Here is a 25,220-nt window from a genome sequence, read left to right on the forward strand (position 1 = left end):
GGGGTGGAGGTGGCCCTACTGTGGGGTGGAGCAGCCACAGCCAGGGTGCCTGGGCAGGAAGAGGGACGGCCGAGCTCAGGACCATCAGGGCCTTGGGTCTGTTTTCAAGCTGATGGCCCACACCACACACCCCACTGGCACACGTTTCCCCGAAAGATAGGTCCACATCCAATCCCCCTACCTGTGAATGTGACCTTATTTGGAAATAGGGTCTTTGCAGATATAATTGAGGATCTTGCGTGACACCATCCCGCATTTGGGAAGGGCTCTGGATCCAAGGCCTGGGGTTCTTATAAGAGAGGAGGAGGCCCCGTGACGACAGGCAGATCGGAGTGTTGCAGCTACAAGCCGAGGGACCCCAGGGAGTGCCAGCAACCAGCAGAGGCTGGAGAGAGGCCCGGAGCAGAACTCCACCTCGGAGCCTCCAGATGGAGCCAACCCCGCCGACCCTTTGATTTGGGGCTCTGGCCTCCACAGCTGTGAGATAATTAATTTCTGCTGTTGGAAGCGGCCAAGTTTGTGGTGATTTGTTGCGGCAGCCCTGAAAAACGGGTGTAGATCTGCCCACCCTGCACCCCGGGACCCCGAGCAAGTCGGGAGCAATGAGGGACTCTTAGCACGGGCACGATGCTAGTTTAATCTCCGGAGGGGCTCAGTTGCCGGCCTCCCATCAGCAACGGCTCGCCCTTTCCCAATCCTTCCGAGGGGAATGGATGTGGCACGGCTGACCTTCACACACGAAAGGACTGGACGGGAAGAGTGACAGCTTGCTACTTCCTCGACCCAACAGAAGGAAATAGATTTGCCTCCTAAAGTCGAAGAGGCTTTGTAAACACCAAATCTAAGCTAATCCAATGCATTCACTGAATTATTTAAGCAGCAAGTCAATATTTCTCATTGGCTTCGTCCTACAAACCCAGCCACGGTAACGAAGGACATGTTATTTAAATCCGTGGACAAAGAAATGTTATTTAAATCCCAGGCAGAGAAAAGGACAAATCTAATATTTAACAAAGGCCAGAAAAGACTCAACCCTTCCCAGAAAATAAATCATAGCCACACTTATTGCCAAGATCCAAAGAAAAAAGTTTATTTACAATAGAGAATTTTATTTGAAACATGCATTTTTTTTTAAAAACAAATCAGCAAATGCAGATCAAGTGTACACTCCTTAAGGCAAGAGTCCCAATGCACGCTGTACATGTTCATATTAAATCCAAAAGCTGCTCACCCTGGGGACTTGTGTACAAAGGGCAAGGCCAAGGCCAGCAATTTGTCTTTTATTAGAGAATCAGACAATCTCCCTGATACAGGAACTCTGAGGTCAACTTGCTATGAATTATACTAGGAAAATGCAAACCAATAGCAAGAGGTTCGGATAGTCTCCTTAGTACTGCATACAATCAAATCAACTTTATTCAGAAAGGAAATACAGTAGTGCATACGAAAAAGTGAAAACAGAACCTGTCCACGTGATCGGAGGAACAGCAGTGTGCCGACGGTCATATTGCACGCAACGGTCAAGTCCAAACATTTGGTTCAGAGTTAGCTTTTCCCCATCTTGGCAATCAGTTCGTCACAAATCTTCGTGAGCTCCTCTATCTCTTTATTCTGAAAGTGAAGACAAGATAGAAGCAGCTGATGTTTGAAGTCTGGCCAATCAGAATGGACATTGGGCTTTTGGGAGAGATGGGGTCACGAGGCCACTTGGTGACCCCAAAGTTATCTAAAGCAGTGAGAGAAATGACGTGGAGCCAAACAACCCGAGGATACACCCCAGCTCTGGCTGTGTGACCTTGGGCAAGTTACACAACCTCTCTGAGCCTTGGTTTCCTTATCTCTAAAATGTAGATGATGGGGAATCAAAAACTACCTATCAGGTACAACATCCACTATTCTGGAGATGGTACACTAAAAGGCCTCACTTCACCACTATACAATTCATCCCCATAACAAAAAAACACTTGTACCTACTAAATCTATTAAAGTAAAAGTAAATAAATAAATAAGATGTGATAACATCTGTCTTTCTGATAACTAAATGAGGTAAGAAATGTAAAGTTCCCTGGCACAGGGACCAGCACAGAGGAGACGATTACCTGGCGTGGTCCCTCTCCCTTTATTTGCCTCTGAAGGATGTAATCAGAGGTGACAGGTGGCAGTGGTCTGGGGTGAGCCCTTTGGTGGCTGTTTTGAGAACTGGCACAAGGAGGGTTGAGCAGTTCCACTTGGACGGGGTCACTAGCATGGTTCGGAGGATGTCAGATGGGTGGTGCTGTGGATACCGGGGGCACGGAGAGAGGCAGGAGCAGACGCAAGGTGGCTTCGAAGTGATCCTCATGCCACACCCTGGTGACCAACCACCCAGGGGACTCTTAAGGCTCAGCAAATTGTCTGGAATGGGGCTGCCTGTCTGGAAATACCCGCTTCAAGAACACGTGCAGGGAGGGGCTCGCTCACAGGACACTCCTGGGCACAGTAGATGGAGCACCAGGTCCAAAATCGGGAAACCTGGGTACGTGGTAAGTGACCCCAGGAAGATGCCCCGTCCACGAAACTAGAGGACACCAGGCACCCTGACACTGCCCATTTTCTGCATCAGCTGATTGCTGCTGCCGGGAGCCTGGTGGGTGTCCCATCTACTCCCCAGTAAGCACGCTGGATGCAGAGTTCAAGTGCCACACCTGGCACACCTTAGGTGCTTAATAAATGCCTGACGAATGAATGTTGAAAACGAATGAAAATGGCAACACCCTGCAGGCTGCAACTCCAGGAAAGGTGGAAGGGAAGCCAGTCTCAGGATTAGCACTAAACCGGAGGGAGACAAAGGTATGCTCATGGTGCACAAACTTGACCTTGGGAGCGGCAGCGGGCCAGGGACGCCTGAGGCCGCCCCGTCCTGTTACCTTCTGCTCCAGCGTCCTCTCCAGGGCGTCCACTCGCAGCTGCTCCTTCCGCAGGCTGGCCTGGTGGGCGGCCTGCTCCTGCTGGGCCTTGCCTCGGACCTGGGCGATCTCGGCATTGGCCCTGGCGGGAACAGGGAGCCCCAAAATTATTACCCTTCCTTGTAGGTTGCCAGAGGCCCCTGCCACCTCCCAACTCCCGGCAGGGACAATGGTCTGGTCTGGCCCCAGCTCCCATCAACTGGAGCCAGAGCGCAGAGGCCCAGGAGAACCCCCACACCCAACTCCACTCCCGTGACGCCGAGGTGCTCTGGGCACCCTGGACATTACAACATGCGTCCTCCACGTATCGAAACGGTGCCGAGAGTGTGCCCTCCGCACGAGTCTTACCAAAAAGTGCACATGGATTGCCCACCCTTTCCAAGTCAGCCTCGGGTGCCGGTAGAGGTCCCAGCCCACCTGGGTAGGGGCTGCTGAGTGGCCCGTGGGAGCAGAACCCGGTCGCTTTACCTGTCCAGTTTCTCCTCTGCGTGCACCTTCAGAGCCTGGTACCTCTGCTCCTCTTTCTTCACTCGGGACAGGTACTCCTGCGCGCACCTCTTCAGCACCTCTTCGTTCTAGCACCAGAGAGGACGGGGCTGAGTCCATCAGGAGAAAGGCCCAGGAGTGCTGGGAACCCCACGAACTCTCTGACGCAGGTTTAACCCCCGGCAGCCACGTCTGCCTCCCCAGCCTTCCAGGACCCCGCTTCAGGGGTGGCTCACGATGGACTTCAGAACCCCCAACCCCGGCCCTGGGGCTCCCCACAATCTCTCCCAACATGCTCCCCCTTCTCCACTGCACACATCCAGCCTCCCGTTCGGCCCCCGGACCCACGCCCACCTTGCGGAAGCCTTCCAGGACCTCCTTCATCTTCTCGTATCTCCTGAAAAGGTCGGCCAGAGACTTCTCCACGGAGTTCAGGTCAGCCAGCGCCTGCTCCTTCTCCAGGACCAGCTGCTGCACCGTCTGGTGGGAGACCGACTTCTCCCTCTGTTCGTCCTCTGGCAGAGACACAAGGAACCAGACGATGGAGCCCAGGAAGTCAGAACTGGGTCTCTGGGGCGGCAGAGGCCTCAGACTAAGTCAGCCCGACCAGCAGGGGCATCACAAACCCCAGCTTTTCCTGGGGACAGACCCATGCCCCGGAGCCCTCCCAGACTGTCTAAAGGAACAAAACCCACGGCCCCGGCAACCCAGAGCTGGGCTGTGCCGTCTCACATGGGGTGGAATTAGCCAATAGTCTTTAACCTGATCAATGTAGCTGTTTAAAATCTATAATGTAGTCCCCGGGAATTCTATGTGGTTGTTGACAGCAAACAGATAGATCCACAGGGTAAAAAGGAAGATGTCATCACTGAATTTTGTGTTGGGGTGAGACTGAAGGGTGCTGGGATCTGGGCTGTGCGCGGTGGGCCTAAGAATTATCAAGACAGGCAGCAGGTCTTTGGAATCCGTAAAACACCCGGGAAATCCAAAGCCCACCAAACTGTCTCCTCTGAAATTCTATTATATTTCACACAGAAACTGAGAGCTTCTTTGACACAGCAAGTGTCTTAACTCCAAGAAGCATGGAGCTATTCCCGTCAGAGTGAGTTTCTCCGTGAGGTACAAAAGAATAAAATTTTGGTCCAGTTCAGAGTGGTCCTCCACCCCACCTCTCTGGCTCTTGGCCAGCTCAAGCGAATAATCTGCCCCGAATGTCTAGAAAAATCACTTCATATATATGGGAAAGGCTTTCTCCAACTACTCTTACATAAAACAGCCCCCACACCGCATGGCACCCTCTGTGCTCTCTGTGCTGATCCATCCCCAGCCCAGGTGGGCGAGGAATCATTTACTCTCCTGGCAACAGCAGAGTGGGGAAGGGAGAGGCCTCGCTCAGAGCTCCTGGGGAGGGAGGTCAGCAGACCTTTCTGTCAGCCCCAGGTCACCTGGGAGGGGGCTGCCCGCTGCTCGGGCCTGGCTGCCACAGGACCGATCACATCTGGAAATCGCTGTGACAAAAACAGCAGCAGCCGGTGCTCGCTGGGCCCTGCCATGTGTCGGGGCCGTGCTGACCTCTCTACTCACTGACTGCCCCTAAGCCAGCACCCGGCAGCCAGACCGAGCTTCCCGAAGTGCAGACCAGGCCACCCTACTCCTGCGTGGGAAGGAAATCCAAACCCTCGCCCTCCCTGGCCGCTCTGCTCCAGCCACCAAGTCCTCCAATGCCCCAGGTGGTCCTGCCCCAGGGCTTCCCGGGGCTCCCTGCCATTGACTCAGGTCTCTGATCCCATGTCACCTCCCCAGAGTGGGGAACGCCTCATCTCCACTCTGTCTAGTCCTTTGTTTCCCTCCTCAGGCCGTAGCCACCTCTTATTATATCAGACATGCACGTGTCAGCTACTCAGCTCCCTGACGAGGGCAGACGCTGGTCTGCCCGGGGCCTAGGGCAGCGCCCTGCACACGGCATGCCTCCATACCAGTCCGTGCACTGAATGAATGACTGAAGTCTCAGGACCACCCGGGAGGTGGGGGTCTTCTCGTCCCCATTCAGAAGCGAAGCTTGGAAGGTTTGAGAAGCTAAGTCACAGGTCACCGGGGAAGTGGCAGAGCCCAAACCCAAAGCCGTGATGGTAACCGCATCTCTACCTGGGCCCCTTGGAATGACAGACCTTGAAGGACCTGGCTCCCTTAGCAGCAGGGAGCTTTTGCCACGGGTTCTCTTCCCTTAATTTCCAGATACACTAGATCAGCATCTTGCCATACCCTGGAGTTAGGCACATTCTTACTGGGTGGTGTGCCGGGGGCCACATCCTGGGTTTTAGCTCCGGCCCTGACATAAGCTTGCTCAAAAGTCCTGACCTCTCAGGGTCCCAGGGCCTCGTTTCCAGAGGCTCTCCCATGTGATGAGTGTGCACCCGATTCAGCTGGAGAACCCCGCAGGTTCCGATTCAGTAGGTCTGGGGTGGGGCGGAGAATCTGGATCTCTAACAAGCTCCCCAGTGACGTAGACAGATGCTGCCGGTCCAGGACTCTGCCCGGAGAGCCACGGGCCTAGAAGATGCCTGAAGTCCCCCCAGCCCTGCCTCTGTGATCACAGGACTCCCAAGAGCTCTCTCTGCCAGCGGCCCGGAGCTGCCCAGGGCAGTGGCTTAGAGGCACCCAAGCCTGACTGCCCGGTTTGCATCCTGTCTCTGACACTTCCCAGCTGTGCGACACTGAGCAGGGATTTTAAACTCTGTCTCAGCCCCCTCACCTGAGATAGGGGACGACAGTATTTATATCTCACGGCATTTGGAGGAAGATTAAATGAGACTGTATATAATGCCCTAGACACCTAGGAAGTGCCCAGTATAAGTGACCCATTATCGACAGCATCATTGTCTATAATGAACCCCGTGACAGTCATTGGTATGACAGTGTGTCACAGTGACTAGTGAAGGGGAAATTTTTAACACAGAGCGAGATAAGAGTCACCAGCAATCTGCTTGCTCCATCTAGACTCCTAAAAGAAAGGGCGTTTCAAAGTCTCACTAGTAATCAAATCCTGGTTTTTATTCTTTGAATTTTAGCTGCTTCCTCAGTTCCCAGAACGCTGCACGGTGTACATTCTGGGCTGATTGGAGCCCATGTATACATTGCACTTGGCTTGGCAATGGAGCCATTTATCAAACCAAGTTCACCTGATTTCCTGGACCCAAGACTTTGCTCAGGTTTCCTTTCCTCCTGCCCCAACCTTTTAAAAGTGGAATTGCCCAGTTCCCAGGAGACTGAGGAGGCAAGAATGCTTCACAAATCTTTTCGTAAATGATAAAAGCAGTTAGGGTCTTCAAACCAGGAAATCAGCCTTAAACCAAAGGCAGTGTAGACCTGACAACAAAACAATGCCCCTGAAGACTTTTCTGGCTTTTCAGGCAAAACATCATTAAATGGAGTGGGAAATGCGGCAAATACACAAAAGCAAAAAGAACAAAAAAAGAAAAACAAACAAACAAACAAACGAGGGTTGCAATGGGCAGGTGTCGGATTAGGGGGAAAGCATTTACTTACCAGGCTTGCCTGTTTGTTTTGCAAGCAAAGGGCAAGCAGCAACAGAAAATGGAAGCAAAACAGATAATCAGGGCAGTTGTTAGGAAAGCAGAAAAAAATCAATTGCAACAACCTGGAATGCAGAAAGCACAGAAGTCTCTTTTTGTTCTGAATGCTAAATAATCAATATTTGAGTTTAATAAGACATATTCTCTTTAGTAACCTTTGATGAGAATGAATGACAATGGCAAGATGACATCACCCTGGTGTGGAAGCCCTGGAGCCAGGAAGAGCTAGCAGGTGTCAGAGGGACTGGTTTTAATTTCAAGACGCTATCACGTTCACTCTGGTCCTGAGCTCTCCCCACCGAGTTTCCCTTCCATAAAGGACGCTGGTCAGGTGCGTGAAAATGGGAAGAGAAGTATGGAATCCAGACAGGACTCACGGGCGTGGTTCCGTGTATGGAGAGGCTCAGACCTGCCCAGCGAGAAGGCACGTCCTGCCCACAGCTACCGCGGGTCCCAGCCACGCCTCCGCCCTCTGCTGTCTTCCACAAGGACAGGAAGACCTTGAAATCTATGATGGCCTTAACCACTGACCTGCAACAGTGACTGAGGATGACACCCACACACCTGCCACCTTTCTGATGAGAAAAGCTCTGGAAAGGTGGACGACGAAGAGGATGATGAATGGGTGAATGAGGAACAGACGCACAGTGAGATCCGCCCTGCGTGGGATGCTGCTCCAGGCGGGCATGCTGGAAGGGTCACCTGCCCACCCAGAGAGTGCTCCCAGGACAGGAAAATGCTCGAAAAGGGGTTGTACCCACACTTCAGATGGTCTAGGATTGAAAATGTCCTAACTGCTCTCACCTACAAATATTCCTCGAGGAAAGTCTGAGAGTCAAGTAGTCTTTCTGTCACGACAAGGACAGGCCACTCTGGCCAACTAGAGAGGTTCTCACGCTTTTAATTCTCAAGAGGGAACATCTGTTTATATCAACTTTGCCAGCTGAGCAATGAAAGCTGGCTCTGGGCGGCCTTCTCTCCGGGCAAAAGCTCGCAGCCTTTCCCCGACCTCAACATTTGCTGAAATGTCATCACCAAGGGCAAAAATAACAACATACGACCCTGAGATGGAGCAGGAGGTTCCCAGATGAGCCATGGTAGGTCTAAGGGATGCTGTCACATCCCAAGACTCCAAGGAGGCCAAAAGGTCGTGCTCCACTTGCCAACTATCGCATATTGGAAGACATAAATCCTTCGTCCTGAACATTTTTACCAGCATTTTCAACTCCAAGAGTTTAACATTATTTTAAATCTCATCCATGTGTTCATAAATTTTTATACCAATTTAATAAAGAAATTTCATTTTGATGGAAAGCAGGCACCATGAAGGTGAACCTCAGAAACACCTGAATGGGCTTCTCCTGGAGCTCTGGGTGGAATGGGCGTTATTATAACAAATCAAAATGAAAGCTCCTTTGGGTGGACAGCACTCAACTGTTGGCCTCTTCACCGTTCTCGACGCTACTGTTACATTTATCTCGGGACAAGCTAGAGGTGTGATGTGACTCATACGTCCAAACGTTTGAGAGAGGGGCCAGGTACGAACACAGTGTCGAGCCTGGACACATGAACTGTGGTTTGCAGTGACCTGGAGTTTTTATTCTATATATCCTTAAGAGAAAGCAATCTTTAAAAAACTGATTATCGTGAACCCTAAGCAAATAAACAGAGAGACAGATGGATAAACAAGCAGTCTTCCCTTCTAAGAGTCACAATAACATCATTTCTGAATAGTGATCACTAGCATAAAACCTTGGGCTTGAAACTTCTGCAAAGATCTTTCTCATTATTAAAAAAAACAAAGAAAGCAAAGAAAAGAAAAACAAAAAAAAGGCCCAGGTGTGGGCAACGTATAACTTGAGACCTTTCTTTTATTGTGGGCCAAAGCAATCCATCAGTACTGGCTGCCAGGGGCGCTGTGTTAAGATGGATTCTGAGGCAGTGTCCAATCTCAGTGAGAAACAGTGCTGTGACTCTGCTGTAGTCACAGGAGGAAGGGGCCAAGCAGTCACCCCGCAGTCTACTATCCTTGCCCTAGACCCTCATGTAAAGCCTGAGTGAAGATTTTGTCCCTTGAGTCTAAAGTAAATTACGGTCTACAGATTTGATTCCTATTCTCTCATAAGCAAAAAATGCCCCCAAACATCCCAGGAACCAGCCCGAATCTCTTTCCCCTTGAGGTGGACAGTCCTTGGCCGGCTCAAATGGTAGCGACCAAACTCACTGCCAGTTTCCCACAACATGAATAATGCCACGGCACATTCCAGCAGGTGTTCCCAGGAGGTCCCAGGCTCCGTGCGCTGGAGCAAGGCCACGTTTTCTTAGATGCTTTGGTCCCTCCCTGAAGGATGTCCTGCTTTACAAGGAGCCCACCTGAGCCTCCCATCTTCCAGGGCCTCCCCATGGTCTAGACACGTCAGGGAAGGCCTGTGGACACCCACCTATCATCTGAGCGATGGTCTTCTCATACTCGGCCACTATTTTCCTGTAAGAGAAGTAAAAACACGTTGGAGTCGTGACAATAGGAGGGGTTTCAACCTCACGCAGGGGCCCCAGTGCTGGACATCAAGGGCCTGACCGATGTCCAGCGGGACAGGCCTTATCTGTCAAGGTTGGGCTCACACTTCCTGGGTCACCTCCACCTTCGGCCCTCTCCCTGTGCACCTAAATAGGTTCATCTTCCCAGTGCGTGGCTCTGAACACACCACCCCCAGCAAGATCTTCAACATCCCCCACTGCCCACTAAGGAAAAAAATAAGGCCAAACCTACAGCCCCACAATCAAAGCCTTCCACAGTGTCTGGGCCCAGCCACCCTCATCAGTCTTACATCTTTCCATGCCATCTCACGAACAGAGTGGTTCAGTGAGAACAAATGATTTCTTGTTTGCTCTGGGCTTTCTCACCCCCATGTCTTTGCCCATGTTGTTCACCTCCCCTCTGTATTTCCACCTCTCATAGTCTGTTTCTCAAGGTCCACTTCAAATGCTATCTCCTCCAGGAAGTCTTCCCTGATTTCTCCTAGGAACTCGGTAACATTTTATCTGCATCTGCTTCCAAAGCATCTCATATGTCTGGCATCACTGAATATGAGTCTCACCTCCTACTGGAGTAGAAGCTCCTCAAGGCCCAGAGGCCACTTCTTATTTGTGTTTGCAGAGCAGGGGATGGGCCTGAAGTAGCACTTCTTGGGTAGCCTCAATAAACAGTAGCTGCACAAAAGCACTAAGATCTCCTGCTTGTGGTACTGTCTCACAGGTGCCCTCAAGAGAAAGGACCAACATATGGCTTCCCTCCAAGGCCAATCTTCTGGAAGAAACCTCTCAAACAGACTCAGGGTTTCATCTGCATTATCTAGTAATTGTTCCCTACAAGAGAACCAAGAGCTGCTCACTGCCAGAGATCCAGGATCCAGATGACAGAGAACTACAAAGTCCCTGGGATCAGGACGTCTGGGCTCTAGCGGAGGCACCTCTCCTGGCTGTGGCTTGGGCAAGCTGTTCACAGGTGCTGGGGGGCTCCGCTGACGCCTTGGCACACTAGTCTCAGGCCTTGGGGCCACGTGTGGCCTTCTGGATCCTTGACTGTGGTCTTTTGACTGAATCCAAATTTTACAGAGCAAATCCTTTTATTAAAAGGCCGTAGGTTCCTCACCCCTGCGTGACTTCCAGGGCCGTGGGGGGAATTCGCCAAGGGTAAAAGGGAGACAAAAGCGGACCGCACTCTGCAAAGTCCAGAGGCCACACGGCTGCTGGGGATCTGTCCCTGGCTTCTCAAGCTTGGTCTCAAGGGCAGCGACTCACCCAAGGACAGACTCACAACAAGAAGGGTAACCACGACATGAGCCCACTTGGGTTCTTCCCGAATCCTACACAGAACACTTCCGTGTTTTCTGTGATTAAACACCTCCCCACATCCCATAATCCTAAAACCATGATGGATGTCTGAAGGCGCCTTATCGAGGAAACAGAGGGAAGGGACGTGTCCTTTCCTAAGTGTGGGGACACCGGGGACTGAAAGTGCTTTGGCGGGGCTGTCTTTCCACTTCACCCTCAGATGACCCCGCGAGGAGGCGCTCACTGTCCCCGGCAGCACTACTGATGGGGACACGGGGTCATCTGGTGCTTCAGAAACTTTTCCAGGATCCCAGGGCTACCGAGTGGCACAGCCAGGATGTCAATCCGGGCATCGGACTCTGGAGCCTTTGTTCATAACCCAACGCTCTGCTGCCCTGACGCACTGCCATTCACCCCCATTTTACAGACAAGGAAAGTGAGGCACAAACTTAAATAAGATGCCCAAAGCAGCTGGGAAGCAGCGCCTGACTTTCGCCTGGTCTGGCTCCAGAGGCCAACAGGCTGACATTCGGGCCATCAAATGCCAGTGCAGCTGAACTAGCTGGTGACATCTCGAAATTCTACCACATCCCTTAGTTCACAGCACTCCCTGGGCCCCCATGGGTACAACTTCTCCCGGGGCAGGGGCCGAAGGAATCGGAACTAGAACTTCCGGCCTTCCCAGGATGGCCTACTTCATTTTCAGTACCAGTAAAAAACTAGAGTCATCTGTCCCCCAAAAGAAGAGAGAAAAGAAAGAGGTTTAAAAATAATGCCCTGCAGGGCTTCGATTTGAATGTGAAACAGCACACTCTAAGATTAACCTCCAGGAGCAGTCACAGGAAAGCGTCAGCAGAAAGAAGGAACTAACAGGACAGCTTTCAGGAAGATACTATTGTGACCTAGAAAACGGGATATGATCACCTAATACTTTGCTTGCTACATAAAATGGCAAGGAATGCAATTGATTTCAATAACAAAGTAGCACCCACCATTATAACTAAGTACACTCTATGTGGTGGCTACTGTGTTTCTATTACAATACACAACAAATGAAGATAAACCATTTAAGCCAAAGTCAGGAAACATTCTAAACGTTCATCCACTGAGACCGGTTCAATTAATTATGTTAGATCTGTAGGATGGACCGTTAAGCAACTGCTAAACACAAGGAGGTAGAGACGCATGAAATATGTCCAAGATATACTGTTAAGTTAAAAAAGAGTGTGGAATAATGCATACTGCACTTCCTCATTCATCTGGGAGGAAAAGGGAGGCCGTATGGATAGATACATTCACACATTTGTGAGGAGGAATGGAAAATTCTTACAAGGATCCACCAGAAACGGGGGACAGCAGTCACCTGCGGGTTGTGGGACAGGAGGCTGGCGGGGAGGGATCTGTTTTGCACCGTATGTATATTTATTTGAACATGTTCTTTAACTCACGTGCATGCTATTTTAATAATAGTAATACACTAAAAATACTTTTGTGGAAACATGAGCCTGCATCATAAAGAAAAGAGAACTTCTGTAGCAGACGCTATTCCTCGGACCACGCCAGCTCCGGCCATCATCAAGCCACGGGTGAGCATCCCCCAGGCACCAGGGTGGCCGAGCACCACAACTGACCTCATTTCCATCACCTCCCGCCTGCTTTCTTCGTATTTGTCTTTCCACTCCGTCACCTCTCTCTCCTTCGTTATGATCTAGTGTCGGGGAGAAGAAGAGAAAGGTTAACCCCAAAGGAGTGGATCTGGATCTGAGCAATTCACAGACCGAGACCAGGAGACAGGGAATAAATGTGGAATTAAAACTTCCTACGCGAAACCGCAATTACATTCAGAGATCTCCCTGTGCGTGAGAAGGAAATAAGCCAGATACCAGACTTGCACAGTGCTCCCTGGGGAGCAAATGAAACGAGTATGCTTTTTGTTATGAATTCATTAAACAATGGTGCCTGGGAAGATCAAAGCCCAAGGTTTGCCACACATTTCTGCCTGCAGTGCTCAGAGGAGAAAGTCTGTCTCCAAAGGCACTGGCTTTGTGGACCACATATATGTATTTATTTATAAGGGCAGGAAGAGGCTCCTTTCCCGGGGAGACCAAGCCACGTGCCACGATACCTCTGCCCTGGCCATCTGGAGTGTGGAGTCCAAGTCGGGCTGCTGGAACAGGAGGCCTGCAGGTTTCTCCACCTCAGCGGTCCCGATGCGGGAGTACAGGGCTGTTTTGGAGATGGAGACATCTGTTGGGTGAGCCGCCTCTCTCTGTGGAATGATTTTTTAATTAAAAAAAAAAAAAAGGGTTAACATTAATCACAGGACAAAGAGGACGGCATTCATCTCATGAATGGGTTGGCTGTGTGGTTTTGAAACAGAGAACATCAAAAGTATGAGAAAATGCAGAGACTCATGAACAGGGAAGTGCCAGGCTGAGTCTGCGGAGATCTACCACCTTGCACCTGGGCAGCAGACAAAGAGCGGAGGCCCCTGCGACGTGAGCCCCTGGAGTCAGGCGCGGCTGGTGCCTGCGTATCACCGCCATTTATCAGACGCCGAACCACTTAGGCGTAGCGCGTTAAGACCAAGGTCACTACCCGGTAGGCTCCACTTGCAAAATAAAATCTTGATGGTGACGATGTTGAATTCTAGTCTACTTTTGGCTAGTTTTGAATAACCACAGATTTGATCAGTTTTGTAAGACTGCCCACATTTCAATTTGGGGGGAGTTTGTTTAGCTCCATTTGAAAGGATGGATGTGATTCACACAATGCTTAAAGCTTACTGTGGTTGTTAACCAAATGTCACCTTCAGCAAGCTAGAGTTTCTGGATGTGAAGAGTTACGTTGCCATGAAGTCTGTTACATCAGTGGGAAAATTTAAAACTGGATAATGACAAAATATCCACTTCTGCTGATCAGACCCTCAGCAAGTAGTACACGATCCACCATCCCACCCCACCCCACTGACATTGGTTTGAGGCTCTAAAGCCTTTTGTAGAGGACACCAGCCTCCTTAGGGGTCATTCTCTCCTTTGCACAAAATGCCGAGCAAGTTGCCACACAGTTGAAATGCAGTGTTAGGAGCATCATCAACCGGCACAGCCGGGTTGTCAGTCTACTTCTACCGCAAAAGGAACATCAAACCAACCGCACTCTCCGTCCTATGCATTAACCTCGGGGCGCTGCCATGGCTGCCAAGGTGCACCCCTACCCTCGTTACCAGAGTCCCAATCAATGGGTGGCAATGGTGGACTAAGAGGCAGGGTGGGACTGCTTCCTGGGAAGGCATGAGAATAAATTGAGCGGTGAACAGAACACCACAGTGCAGCAGAGATTTGAGGAAAGCGTGATGAGGACTCAGAAAGGGCAGCAGCTTAAAGAGCTGACAGTAACCAGGAACAGTGCACCTGAACACACTCAGCAGAATTTCTCTCTTCAATGACAGGAACAGGCATGCTGACCCTACTACGGCATCAGGGGAAATGAACTTGAGATGGAGACAGCTTAGGAAACGCAGGTAGAAGTTTAATGGATAGGACCAGAGATGACTGGGTTAGGAATAGTTAGTTGTACACATGCAACTACATGGTAAATTTAGGCTGTCCTGGAAGAGAATTCGGATTGCTTGGATTTCCCTGCCCTGCGTGGCCTCGAGCGCTCAGGCTGACCCTGAAGTGGGACCAGAATGATCCGCCAGCCAGAGACGGGAGTGCACAGCCACCTTCGACCAGACCCCAGAGACTCGCTCACGTGAACACAGGGTATCACGCTCTTCTCAGTCTCAGGCCCTCAAGAAGCCTCTGTTTACAGGACACGTGACCAGAAAGAACACAGGTCAACAGCCCTGAGCAGAAGGGCACGGCCGGTCCACAGGGCCAGCCCCTCGCACCCGATCTCTGCTGTTTGGAAATGGTTTTCACAGTTCTACGTGTCGCACAGGGAACTGCTCTGGAAGTAGCTGGAAAATTACACCGAGAGACGGAGACTCAGTATTTGCCCTTATGGAGAAAATTCATAAACACAAAATTCTGAAAAAGATTAAAAAAAAAAAAAACCTATTCCTATCACTCTTAAAGTAAATGTGTTCTTCAGAAAGTGAGAACGAGAAAATCTCAAAATGAAAAGAAAATTAGACACCATCAAATTCAGCCTAGTTCTTCTGAAGATGAAAAAAGCTCAAGATCTGAGAGATCCGGCCAAAAGTTCTCCCAGAATGAGATTCAGTTCTGACCCAAGATCAACTGGCTCCCTGCAGCACAAAAGAAAATGGATTTAATTAAAACTAACTTTATCATACTGGGCAGAAACTCAATATGACCAAGGAAAGAATTAATGCTCTTTAAGCTGCCCACAGTCCTTTGTAAAACAAGAAAGGGAATGAAAAAGTCAATAAAATACTGAGCTTTCTAAGTAAATGCAAGCGGACACCACCCTATAGAGTGATTCGCTGTTCCCTCCACCCAGGCCACCTGGTGTTTTCAATAAAGAAACAGATGACTTCAGAACCCACTTGAATTACTGCCTGAGTGTCTGCATGTTAATGAAATTCATTGTACAAACCCTGTTTTTTTTTTTTTTTTACAACCAAGAATTGTTAACTGAAATTAATAGGTTTGTCTCTCCCTGATATTTTAAGATCAGATATTTTTAGATTAAGCTTTGTTTCTCTCACATAATCCCCCACTTGCTACTTTCCAGGGGCAAAAAAAGCGCCACTAGAATCACAAATTGAAATGTAAAACGGCCACAACCCAGAAAGCACGGGCCTTGCAACCAACTTCCAACCTCCAGCTCACTCCTTAAGTCCTGGGTCCTGCGAGAGCCCCTGGCCACCGTCACCCCCTTCAGACATGCAGGCCCGTGCCTGGGGTCTTTCTGGCTGCCAGCCTCAGGGGTGGGCACTGTGGCAGGATTCCTGTCCCCGGGAGCTGTCAGAGGCCAACTCTGGGGGGTGTGCCTGCAGATCGGAGGCTGGGAGAGCCGGCCCAGGGGGCCACAGAGGGGTGAGGACTAGGAGTCTCAGTTAGCTGGGGAGACGACAGCCACCTGGGCTAAGGCCACGGGGCCTGGACACAGGCTAGGTGCATGGGGGGATGTCCGGGCCATGTGCCGCCATCTGGGCAGGAGAGTGGTGCCGCCCTGTCCCAACATACGTGCTCAAGCCCAGGAGCGACAAACACGGGGAAGGCACTCAGCACCACGCCCTCTCACGGAAGGCCCCGCCACCCACCCCCGGCCCAGACCGGGCCTCATCACCCTCAGCAGCCTCTGGGCAATGGCCACAGATTCTCTGGACGGCCAAGCCAGCAGATGCTCAGGAGCCAGCCCCTGTCGCTCCTCTCGGGCTGTTTTCATGGCTCTCAGGCATCCTGTGTCCCTCCTTTTGAACCACCATTAAATGGGGGAGGGGGCTTTGTGGACACAGCACGAAGGGAGACACAGAACGTGGTGACAGGCTGCTCGCCAACAACACAGGCTGCCCCAGACCCAGCTCCTTCTACCACTCGTGTAAAATCCAGGCGTCCGCCCTCCTAGGCCAGGACTCGCAGAGGAATCAGACGCAACGCACCCAAAACACCACTTTCCCGCCCAGGGTGCCTGTTGCTAGGACTTGCTCCCTTCCCGAAGCTTGCTCGTGTCACCTCATTCCCCAGTCTACATACTGGGTCCCCATCATCCAGAAAGGCCGGCAGCTTCAGGGATCACGACCAGTATCTGTTACACACATGAGTTAACTCAATTCCCCTCGTGCCCCGCCGCCCTGCAAAGCCACCCGGGCCTGCCGTTCAGGGTCTTTCCAACCTGAAGAGTGTCAAATTCATCCGACAACCCTGGTCAGTCTCGCCCCCAGGAGGACACAAGCAACCAAACTCAGTGCGTCCAGAAGCACGTGGAAGGCAAGTGACAGTGAGGCTGTAGCCTGACACCCCTGCCCCTATGGACTTTTCCTCATTTCTAACGTCTAACGAGATGGAGAAAACCCCGCTGCAGTTCCTCGAAGGCCGACCGGGCTCTCTGTCGGACTAAAGAGAAATGCAAGTTGAAGCTGCTCTAAAGAACAACGGGCAAACCCCCCACTCCTTCTCATGCTGGTTTTCGTCCGCTCAATAGGATATTTTTCGTACCGAGTGATTTCAGCTGTGTGTTAGCAACAGCTTAGGACCGTGCTGCCAAAAAGACTAAGCTGCGTCACCTGCAGCTGAAATACATGGGGGTGGGAGGGGCAGAAAAAAGGGCAAACTGGATACACGGCTGCTGGTCTCTGTGTGCGCAGTTTCCAAAGCAGCGCGGGGCAGTCAGTGTCTGTGTGAAAAAGGAAGCCAAAGGAACACGGTGGGGTCAGGCCAGTGGCTCACCCTCGGGCTGCTGAGCTACAGGAACGGCGTCTAGTTCCCAGGGGCCACAGTCACCCGATACTGTACTTTTTACAAAGTGATACAAGGTACTAAGGTAGAGAAAAACGTCCTTACGCTCCAAGACGGTTCTAGCCAACAGAACATCTCTCTGAGCACGCACTTGTGAAGTACAGAAGGTGGCTTGCACCGTCTCTCTGACCCACACTCGACGGATCAATATGACATTATTTTCTAAATCAAAATAGGGACACATGGGCTGGGCGCGGTGGCTCACGCCTGTAATCCTAGCACTCTGGGAGGCCGAGGCGGGCAGATTGCTCAAGGTCAGGAGTTCGAGACCAGCCTGACCAAGAGCGAGACCCTGTCTCTACTAAAAAAAATAGAAAGAAATGATCTGGACAACTAAAAAAAAAATATATATATATATATATATATATATATATAGAAAAAATTAGCTGGGCATGGTGACACATGCCTATAGTCCCAGCTACTCGGGAGGCTGAGGCAGTAGGATCGCCTGAGCCCAGGAGTTTGAGGTTGCTGTGAGCTAGGCTGACGCCACGGCACTCACTCCAGCCCGGGCAACAGAGTGAGACTCTGTCTCAAAAAAAAAAAAAAAAATAGGGACACATGGGCTGAGAACAAGTTGTGACTGGCAGGAAGTCATCTCCTGGCTGATATTTGGGGACGACTGTCTCTGGCAGGCTCCCAGAGGAAGGAGGCAGGTGCACCGAGACACTCGCCACGCTTCATACCCAATCTCAACTACTCATCGGAACACGCTCAGTTCTGCCTTGAACGTCTGGACAGGAACATACCATTATGTATAGCGGCCAAACTTCAGGCAATTCGTCTGTCTTTAAGCCACTCCCCAAGGATAGTGAGAAATAAATCTAGTAGGGGAAAAAAATCCTCACTGCTTAACGCTTTCTAAAAATCTCGCTTTCATGGAAATTCAACCTAAGTTTCTGGTTTGGCAACAAGGACCTCACCAGTCTGTGCTTACATTCTTGTCCCCACCCTGGGTCCCCGTGTTCCCAATCTGGACATCCACAGTGTGGGCACCTTCTGTCTCTGGGAGGGGTCTCCCTTTGAGCTCCAGTGACGGGGACAACAAGTGGGGCCCTCAGGGCAGGAGCAGCAGCTGGAACTCCTGCTCCCGAACCAAGCACAAGAGGTGGAGACACCACTGCCCCCTCTGCAGACGAGCTGTTTCTGGAGACAGGCAGGCCGGGGCTCCCATTTAGAGACCCAAGTTCTGGTCCCCACCAGGCTGATAAACTGCCGGCACCTGGCTCCATTTCCCATCTGTAAAATGGGACCTGGATTCCGCTACTGAGGAGAGACGCTGGGAGCCTCTGATCAACAGAGGCAAGAGTGCAGTGTTAGCCAATAGCAGCAGCTTTCTTCCACTGCACACCTACTATGCGCCGGGCACAGTGCCACTCTCCACACCCGTGAGGGCTGCAGTCCTCAAGGCAACCTGCAAACTCGCTGTTATTGGCCTCATCTCACAGATGGAAAAACTGAGAGTCCCAGAGAGTTTCACTAACTGGTTCAAAGCCACAGAGCACAGGTGGGTCCAGCCCTGGTCTGACACACCAGGCTCCCCGGGCTGTCCAACTCAGGCAGGGCAAGGGCCTGGGAATGACACACACATTCTGCATGTCAACAGCAGCAGCCACTCCAAATGTTAAGAAAAATTACCCCAAACTTGGAAGCCAGGCAAAAAGATGTCCGCATGCCCTGTCACCATCACACCCGCACTAAAAGCAGGGGTTGGCAAACTCTGGTCCGCGGACCAAATGCACACTGCCCTTTTTAGTAAAAAACAAAACAAAACAAAAAAAAACCAGTTTTACTGGAACATTGTCACGCCTTTCATCTGCACACTGTCTGAGGCTGCTTTCACACTACAGTGCAGAACTGACTAGCTGTGTCAGAGACTTCGGCCAGCAAAACCTGAAGTTATTTACTCTCTGCCCTTTACAGAAAGGATTGCTAACCCCTGGTCCAGAGCATTACGTCTCGGTTTCACTTACTATTTATTATTGATCAGGGCTCACTCTCAAATGTAAGTTAACATTTACACGTTAACTTGTAGAAAATAGAAAAGTTGCAAATTATTTTTGTTCAGTAGAGAAGCAAATGGTATCTGTAGAGGGAAAAAAAATAACCTCGAGGTTATGATTTTTTCCCACTCTGTTAAGTCAGCATTAAGTGGTTTTATATCTCACCCTGCAATCTCACTCTAGCCTTCTTCACCCCACTGACTCTAAACATTGGTTTCTCATCTTCTCCTCCATTTAACCAGCACCACGGCCCTCCCGGTTCCCTCACTGCAAAGTTAAATAGATCCTATTAATAGATACGTGCTCAGTGTGTATTTACACGAGAGTTCCGCTTGCAGCATTTTGGAAACGGCACTTTGTCGGACAGCGACAATGCCTGCCTGATGGATGGTTAGCAAAGCAGCTTCCTGAGCACAGCGGCACACACGACATTCTCAGGAGGCAGCGCACGGCAGCGGCAAACCGGTACCTTGGCGTCCTGGCGGCTGCGGGAAGCCAGCGCAATCTGCCTGGCCAGCTTCAGGGCTTCTATCCGCATGACGGCAAACTCTAACTCCTCCTGCCCGCGGCCGGGGCACGCGCAAACCGCAGGGAAATGCATCGAGACAGACGTCAATATTTTCCACATCCAAGAAATGAACGTGCCACGTAAATGTGTCATGACAGGTACTCGGGGGAAAAACACACGCTCCACCTTTCTTTCACAATTAGCACCTCAGCAGATCATGAAATTAAGTGTTTAATTTCCTTTTTCTTAAAATTGCCCTTTTGAATGCATGTTGGGAAGTATTACGCAGTTGAATATGAAATGATTTTCACAATAGAATCAAAATTTTCCCTGTGCTGTTTCCTTTGATTTCTTTCCTCTCGTTTTTTTAACGTAAGGTTGGCCAACAATTTCCACGAATGAGTTTGCGTCTCTCAAATGGCTGTTAACAATCTCTCTAGGTTTGCTCTGAATGTCCTAGTCTAGGGGATATCAAATTAAGTTGTCAAATTTAAAGCACAGAGTAGATCGTTGTTTTTGGTCCCCTATGCGAGACCGAGCCCAGATGTTATCTCAATGGGAGTCTGAGATAGCCTCTTATATATAAACAGCTTGGCTCCACGGTGATCTAACATGCTTGGTTCAGTGAATAAATTGCAGAAACTGCTTTTGGGGCTATCAATACTTCTACAAAATGACTGTTTGGGCCCAATTTCCAAAATGAAATAGAAACCGTTTGTTCGATACGTAATCACAGAGTTTACATAATGTTGGCGTCTTGGGTAAAGAACACCACATATATCAGCCTTCGAGGGGAAGATATTAACATTTCATTGGGAACATTCTCGGCAGTTCCTCGTCAAATCCTGCCTCGTTTCATTCGGGACTCGGAGGTTCATTCTCTACTGAGGTTTTGACAAACTCCCCAACGGTCACGCGTGGGCTACAAACCTGGAGTTTCTGAGCGAATACTGGGGGGTTCTTTTCTGCTAAGTCGGGCTCCAGGTAGTCAAGTGCACCACAGAGGGAGCCGGGGCGAGCGAGCCTGCTGAGCAGGGCGTCAGCAGACGCAAAGGCACCCTCGGGAGCTGTCTGAACGCCGGCCGAGAGGAAAACACACAAGAGAAATAGAGGAGAACAGAGTGACATTGATTCCACGCCAGGGCCACGCACCCATTTGTCAGACATCTCTGCCTTCATGCTAAGAGAGTATCAATTAGCTGCCAATTCTTGCGTTTTCATCTGGACTAATCCCCACATGCTGACGATGGGCATCTTTTTTTTTTTTTGAGACAGAGTATTGCTCTGTCACCCCAGCTAGAGTGCAGTGGTGTGATCATAGCTCACAGCAACCTCAGACTCCTGGGCATAAGCGATCCTCCTGCCTCAGCCTCCCAGGTAGCTGGGACTACAGGCGTGCCCCACCACACCCGGCTACTTTTTCTATTTTTAGTAGAGATAGGGTGTTGCTCTTGTTCAGGTTGGTCTCAAACTCCTGACCTCAAGCAATCCTCCCGCCTCGGCCTCCCAGAGTGCTAGGATTGCAGGTGTGAGCCACCTCACCTGGCTGATAATGGACATCTTGAGAGTGGCAGCACCCCCCTCCCAAAAAAAGCAGGAGCCTTCGGTATCCTCCCCCCACCCCCAGGCCACCTTCATGCCCTAGTCAGTGGGTAGGAGCCACACGACCAGTGGCTTGTTTATTTGAAAATCTCAGTGGGTGGAAGGCTAGCGAGCTGAGGGGCTTTCCAAACACAACATAACTCATCCAGAAAATACCTCCACATGTAAATCTCAAAGGATGTAAGGCTTTGGTAAAGGTCATTTTCTAAATAATGGAAAGACGATTACAAACAAAAAAGTGTCTCCTGGTAGATCAGAAAGACTTCAAAATCAGAAGCCAGCTCTGTAGAAGGTGACGCCTGTGCGAGTCCTTCCTGGTGTTTGTTTGAGAGACTAACTCACATCTAGACGCTCTTTCTGTTCACTGTTGTTTTTCCAGCATCCGCCCCAGCATCCAACTGCCAGGCACATAGTAGGAGCTCAACAAATATCTGATGCACAAGATAGTGAATGTTCTGCTAATACAGAACAGCAAAAGCAACACGCTAAGTCAACAGCTTCAAACTTGCTTGGGGATTGCTAGGAGGGCGACAAAAAAATAAAATAAAATTCACCTAGAAGGCTGGTCCCTTTTAGATGCATGGAGACCTGGCAGATGCATCCTACACTTTAGGGAGATCACGGGCCACAGATGGACATGTGTAACGTGCAGGGAGGGTCGGGGTGGCTGAGGCCCCCGCAGGGCTGGGAGGGGAGGGGTGACGGTCCTGGTCTATAAACAGAGCGGCTTTCCATTACTAAGTCCCGCGAAAACCAACTGTTCCTCAAAAGAATGTGCCGTCTTTGCCCTCAAGGAGGCAGAGGACTGACGATGGCTCCGAAGCAACAGTCCAGTCCTAGGGGGCTAAGAATAAAAAATTGAAAAAACCCCAAAGGCGAGCGAAGCCCGTAGGCGAGAAGGGTAAAGTCCCCTAGTGTGAATGGAGAGCCTCCCCCTCGTCCTCCCGGTGCAGGGTCTCCTAGGCTGGCTTCTGAGGGGCCCACAGTAGGAGCTGGGTGGGTGTTGCTCTGAAGGCCTGGCCCCACTTGGCGACAGTGCCCAGGACTCATCCCCCGTGATCTGGGGCCCCTCCGACTCCACTTACAATTTCGATCGCCTCTGAGGGGTTGCCCAAGGTCATGGCCCCCAGCTCCTTCTGGGAGGGTTTCTCCGGCACCTGCAAGTGTGGCTCTTGGTTGGGGGCCAGCCCTCGTGTGACCGGATGCTGGATTTTTGCCGTAGCATTCACAAGGGCTTCAGTCTCCTCGAAGCTTGACCTGGGGGAGCAAAGAGCATCTTGAGAGTCTTCTCGTTGGAAACCCCACTGAAGCCCCCACTGAGTCAATGCAAGTGATGCTGGACTTTCAGGAGGACAAGGACCAGGTCTTCAGGGGTCCACCCACCCCTAGGGCCGCATAACAACGGAGGGGCAGAAGCACAGAGGTCACTGGCTATGGGCACGAGCTCTGCAGTTGAGCAGAGGACCAGTGCCTGGTTGTGTACTCTGGGGGAAGTGATTCAGTACCATGCCTCAGTTTCCTTTTCTATAAGATGAAATGTATGTCTCTGTGAAGATTAAATGAGATGCTGCATGTCTGCGAAGCACTTCACACAGTGCCTATCGTATGCCGCCACTGTTGCTGTAATAACATCACCATTCCATCATTTTCTGCACCGCCCTGGGCAGACTCTGCCCTGTAGGGTCTCTGTAAGTTTGAGAGTCACAGCGAGAGCTTTCACTCCCACTCGGTGAGAGGGGCAGGTACACAAGGACAGCAAGGTCCAAACCTCAGAGCAACGCCCCACATTCACCTGATGCAACATCACACCGCTCAGAGCATGAACCCTGATGAATGCAAATGTTCACACCCGTATCGATAATATACGTTTATCGGGCACTTGGTGCATGCCGGGCATGCCGACAAGAGCTTTCCACATAGCATCTCTTTGGAAGAGGTGCTGCCCCCACCACACAGTCGGGGACACGCTGGGAGACTGACAGCCTGCTTTCATCTTCACAAAATCCTGACGAGCTCTGTTTTATTGTCACTCTCACTCTGCACTCAAGTAAACTGAGGCATGGGGGGTCAAGTGACCCACATCAGGTCACAGAACCAGGAAGAGGTGCAGGTGGGATTCGGGCTCTGTGTGCTGTGCCACGCTGCCCCCCATCGGACAGAGGACAGAATAAAGTGTGCGTGTGCTGGGGGCGTACGGGGGTATCGCACCGTCTGCTGTTGAAGGATTTCACCCTAGTCCCGAGGGCAGCCAGTAACAAAGCCAACACGTTTACGTCCCTGTGGACATTCAGACACTGAAACGCGGGCTGCCTGGTCTGTGCAAGTGAAATGAAGTCAGGAGAACGGCGAGTCGGAGGCAACTCTCCGCGATGGAGTCGTACCCTGAACACGGCGTCGGGGACTCCGACACGCAGACGGGAGGAGACTTGACGGGGCTCTCCTGAGAAGTGTCAAACATAAGGTACAAGGCCTGCTTCTTCGGGGCGTCATCGTCCTGCTGCAGGGATCAAAGTCACACATCAGCTTGGGTACCGCTGGCCTGAACGTGTCCCCCGAGATGAAAACCAGAGCACTCTTCAATAGGGGACAAATAACCCATCAGGGAAAAGGTTCATTTTCCTTGAGCCATCAGGAACAGAGGAGAAGTGGGGCCAGGCTAGGAGCCAGGTGGGGAGGATGGGAGGGAAAGAGGAGACAGAGAAAGCTCGACTGGGTGCAGGAGGGAATCGGCAAGGGGACAAGGAGCTGATGCCATTGGTGCACTAGACCCATTTGATCCACCAACATTTACTGGCCGCCGTCACGGGGCCAGGAACCCACCGGCCACTGAGGACAAGCAGAGGGTAAGGCAAGATCCCAGTCCAGGGTTGTCCATAGTTGGACAAGCCCAGAGCAGGGTCTGGGTCTGGAGAGCAGCTTGGCCGGACTGGTACACAGGGATTGTGCCATCGAGGATGCCAGGCCCAGAAATGGGGACTGGCATCTGTCAGTGAAGGGAAGACCTCCACATGCCCTGCCCGGGTCCCCAAATAAGCCACTGCAACAGCCAGTGAACACGCTGCTCTGCACCACCGTGAAAATCTGAGTGTCTCTGCGCTTCCTAAGCAGGGCACACTCTTCAGGAAATTCATCCACGAGGCCTGCCAATGCACGGGTCAGGAGACGGCGCCCAACACGCAGGGGCACCCTGTGCTTTTAGTCCACTTACATCAAAGCTAGCAAAACACAGGGATGTTCCAGTGGTAAAACGTCTCACCCTCAGTGTCACGTATGTGGCCTCAACTCTTTGACCGCAGAGGTAAGCTAACACCCTTTCGGCAATGCACCGAGGGATGATGACAAAGTCCATGCGCTTTACTCCAGGAGCTCTGCCTTTACCGACTTGGCACTTAAGTTCAGTCTGTATATGGGTACATTTTCCTGCCCAACCTTCAGGTCTAACTTACAGCAACCTGTGGTTTAAAAGCAGCAACCCCAGCATCTACAAACGATGCAAAGAAAGATAAAAGCAACATGTCCGGGGCTATTTAGTGTTATGAGCAAGCCCTCCTGTGATGTCTCTGAGGGCATCGAGGGACAACAGCGGGACGTCACGCATGGAACAAAACGCCCTGGGGCAGCAGGTGTTGAGCCAGGGAAGACAGCTGCCCATTGCAGCCAATTAAAAATGGGAGGAAAGGCTTATTGCCCAAAGAGACAATATTCAGTTACTTAAACACAATTTGTCAAAAACAGCTAATAACATACCTTAAAAACACTGCCCACCCTTTTTAAAGAAACCTATCACTTTCTCCCTGAAAATGCCAAATGAAGTGGACTGA

At 51.0% G+C, this 25,220-nt stretch overlaps 1 protein-coding gene across 4 annotated transcripts in view; it reads right to left on the reverse strand.

Annotated features, from left to right (window-relative positions):
* Positions 1–1,062: 1,062 nt before the first annotated feature.
* TACC2 (transforming, acidic coiled-coil containing protein 2) overlaps positions 1,063–25,220 on the reverse strand; it is a 169,735-nt gene continuing 145,577 nt past the window's right edge. For 2 of the 4 annotated variants that reach the window (XM_012642432.1, XM_012642431.1), the window contains 10 exons: positions 23,781–23,896; positions 22,485–22,656; positions 20,728–20,868; positions 12,984–13,127; positions 12,490–12,566; positions 9,466–9,509; positions 3,786–3,946; positions 3,414–3,520; positions 2,907–3,027; positions 1,063–1,611 (listed from right to left, as the gene is read on the reverse strand). In XM_012642432.1, the coding sequence (XP_012497886.1) occupies positions 1,546–1,611; positions 2,907–3,027; positions 3,414–3,520; positions 3,786–3,946; positions 9,466–9,509; positions 12,490–12,566; positions 12,984–13,127; positions 20,728–20,868; positions 22,485–22,656; positions 23,781–23,896 (1,149 nt within the window). In that variant the 3' untranslated portion in view covers positions 1,063–1,545. Of the gene's footprint in view, positions 1,612–2,906; positions 3,028–3,413; positions 3,521–3,785; positions 3,947–9,465; positions 9,510–12,489; positions 12,567–12,983; positions 13,128–19,758; positions 19,849–20,727; positions 20,869–22,484; positions 22,657–23,780; positions 23,897–25,220 lie in introns of all 4 variants that reach the window. The other 2 variants (XM_012642430.1, XM_012642429.1) reach the window with 2 other exon arrangements.

This window comes from Propithecus coquereli, unplaced genomic scaffold (assembly GCF_000956105.1).
Source record: "Propithecus coquereli isolate 6110/MARCELLA unplaced genomic scaffold, Pcoq_1.0 Scaffold179, whole genome shotgun sequence".
Classification (NCBI taxonomy): Eukaryota; Metazoa; Chordata; class Mammalia; order Primates; family Indriidae; genus Propithecus; species Propithecus coquereli.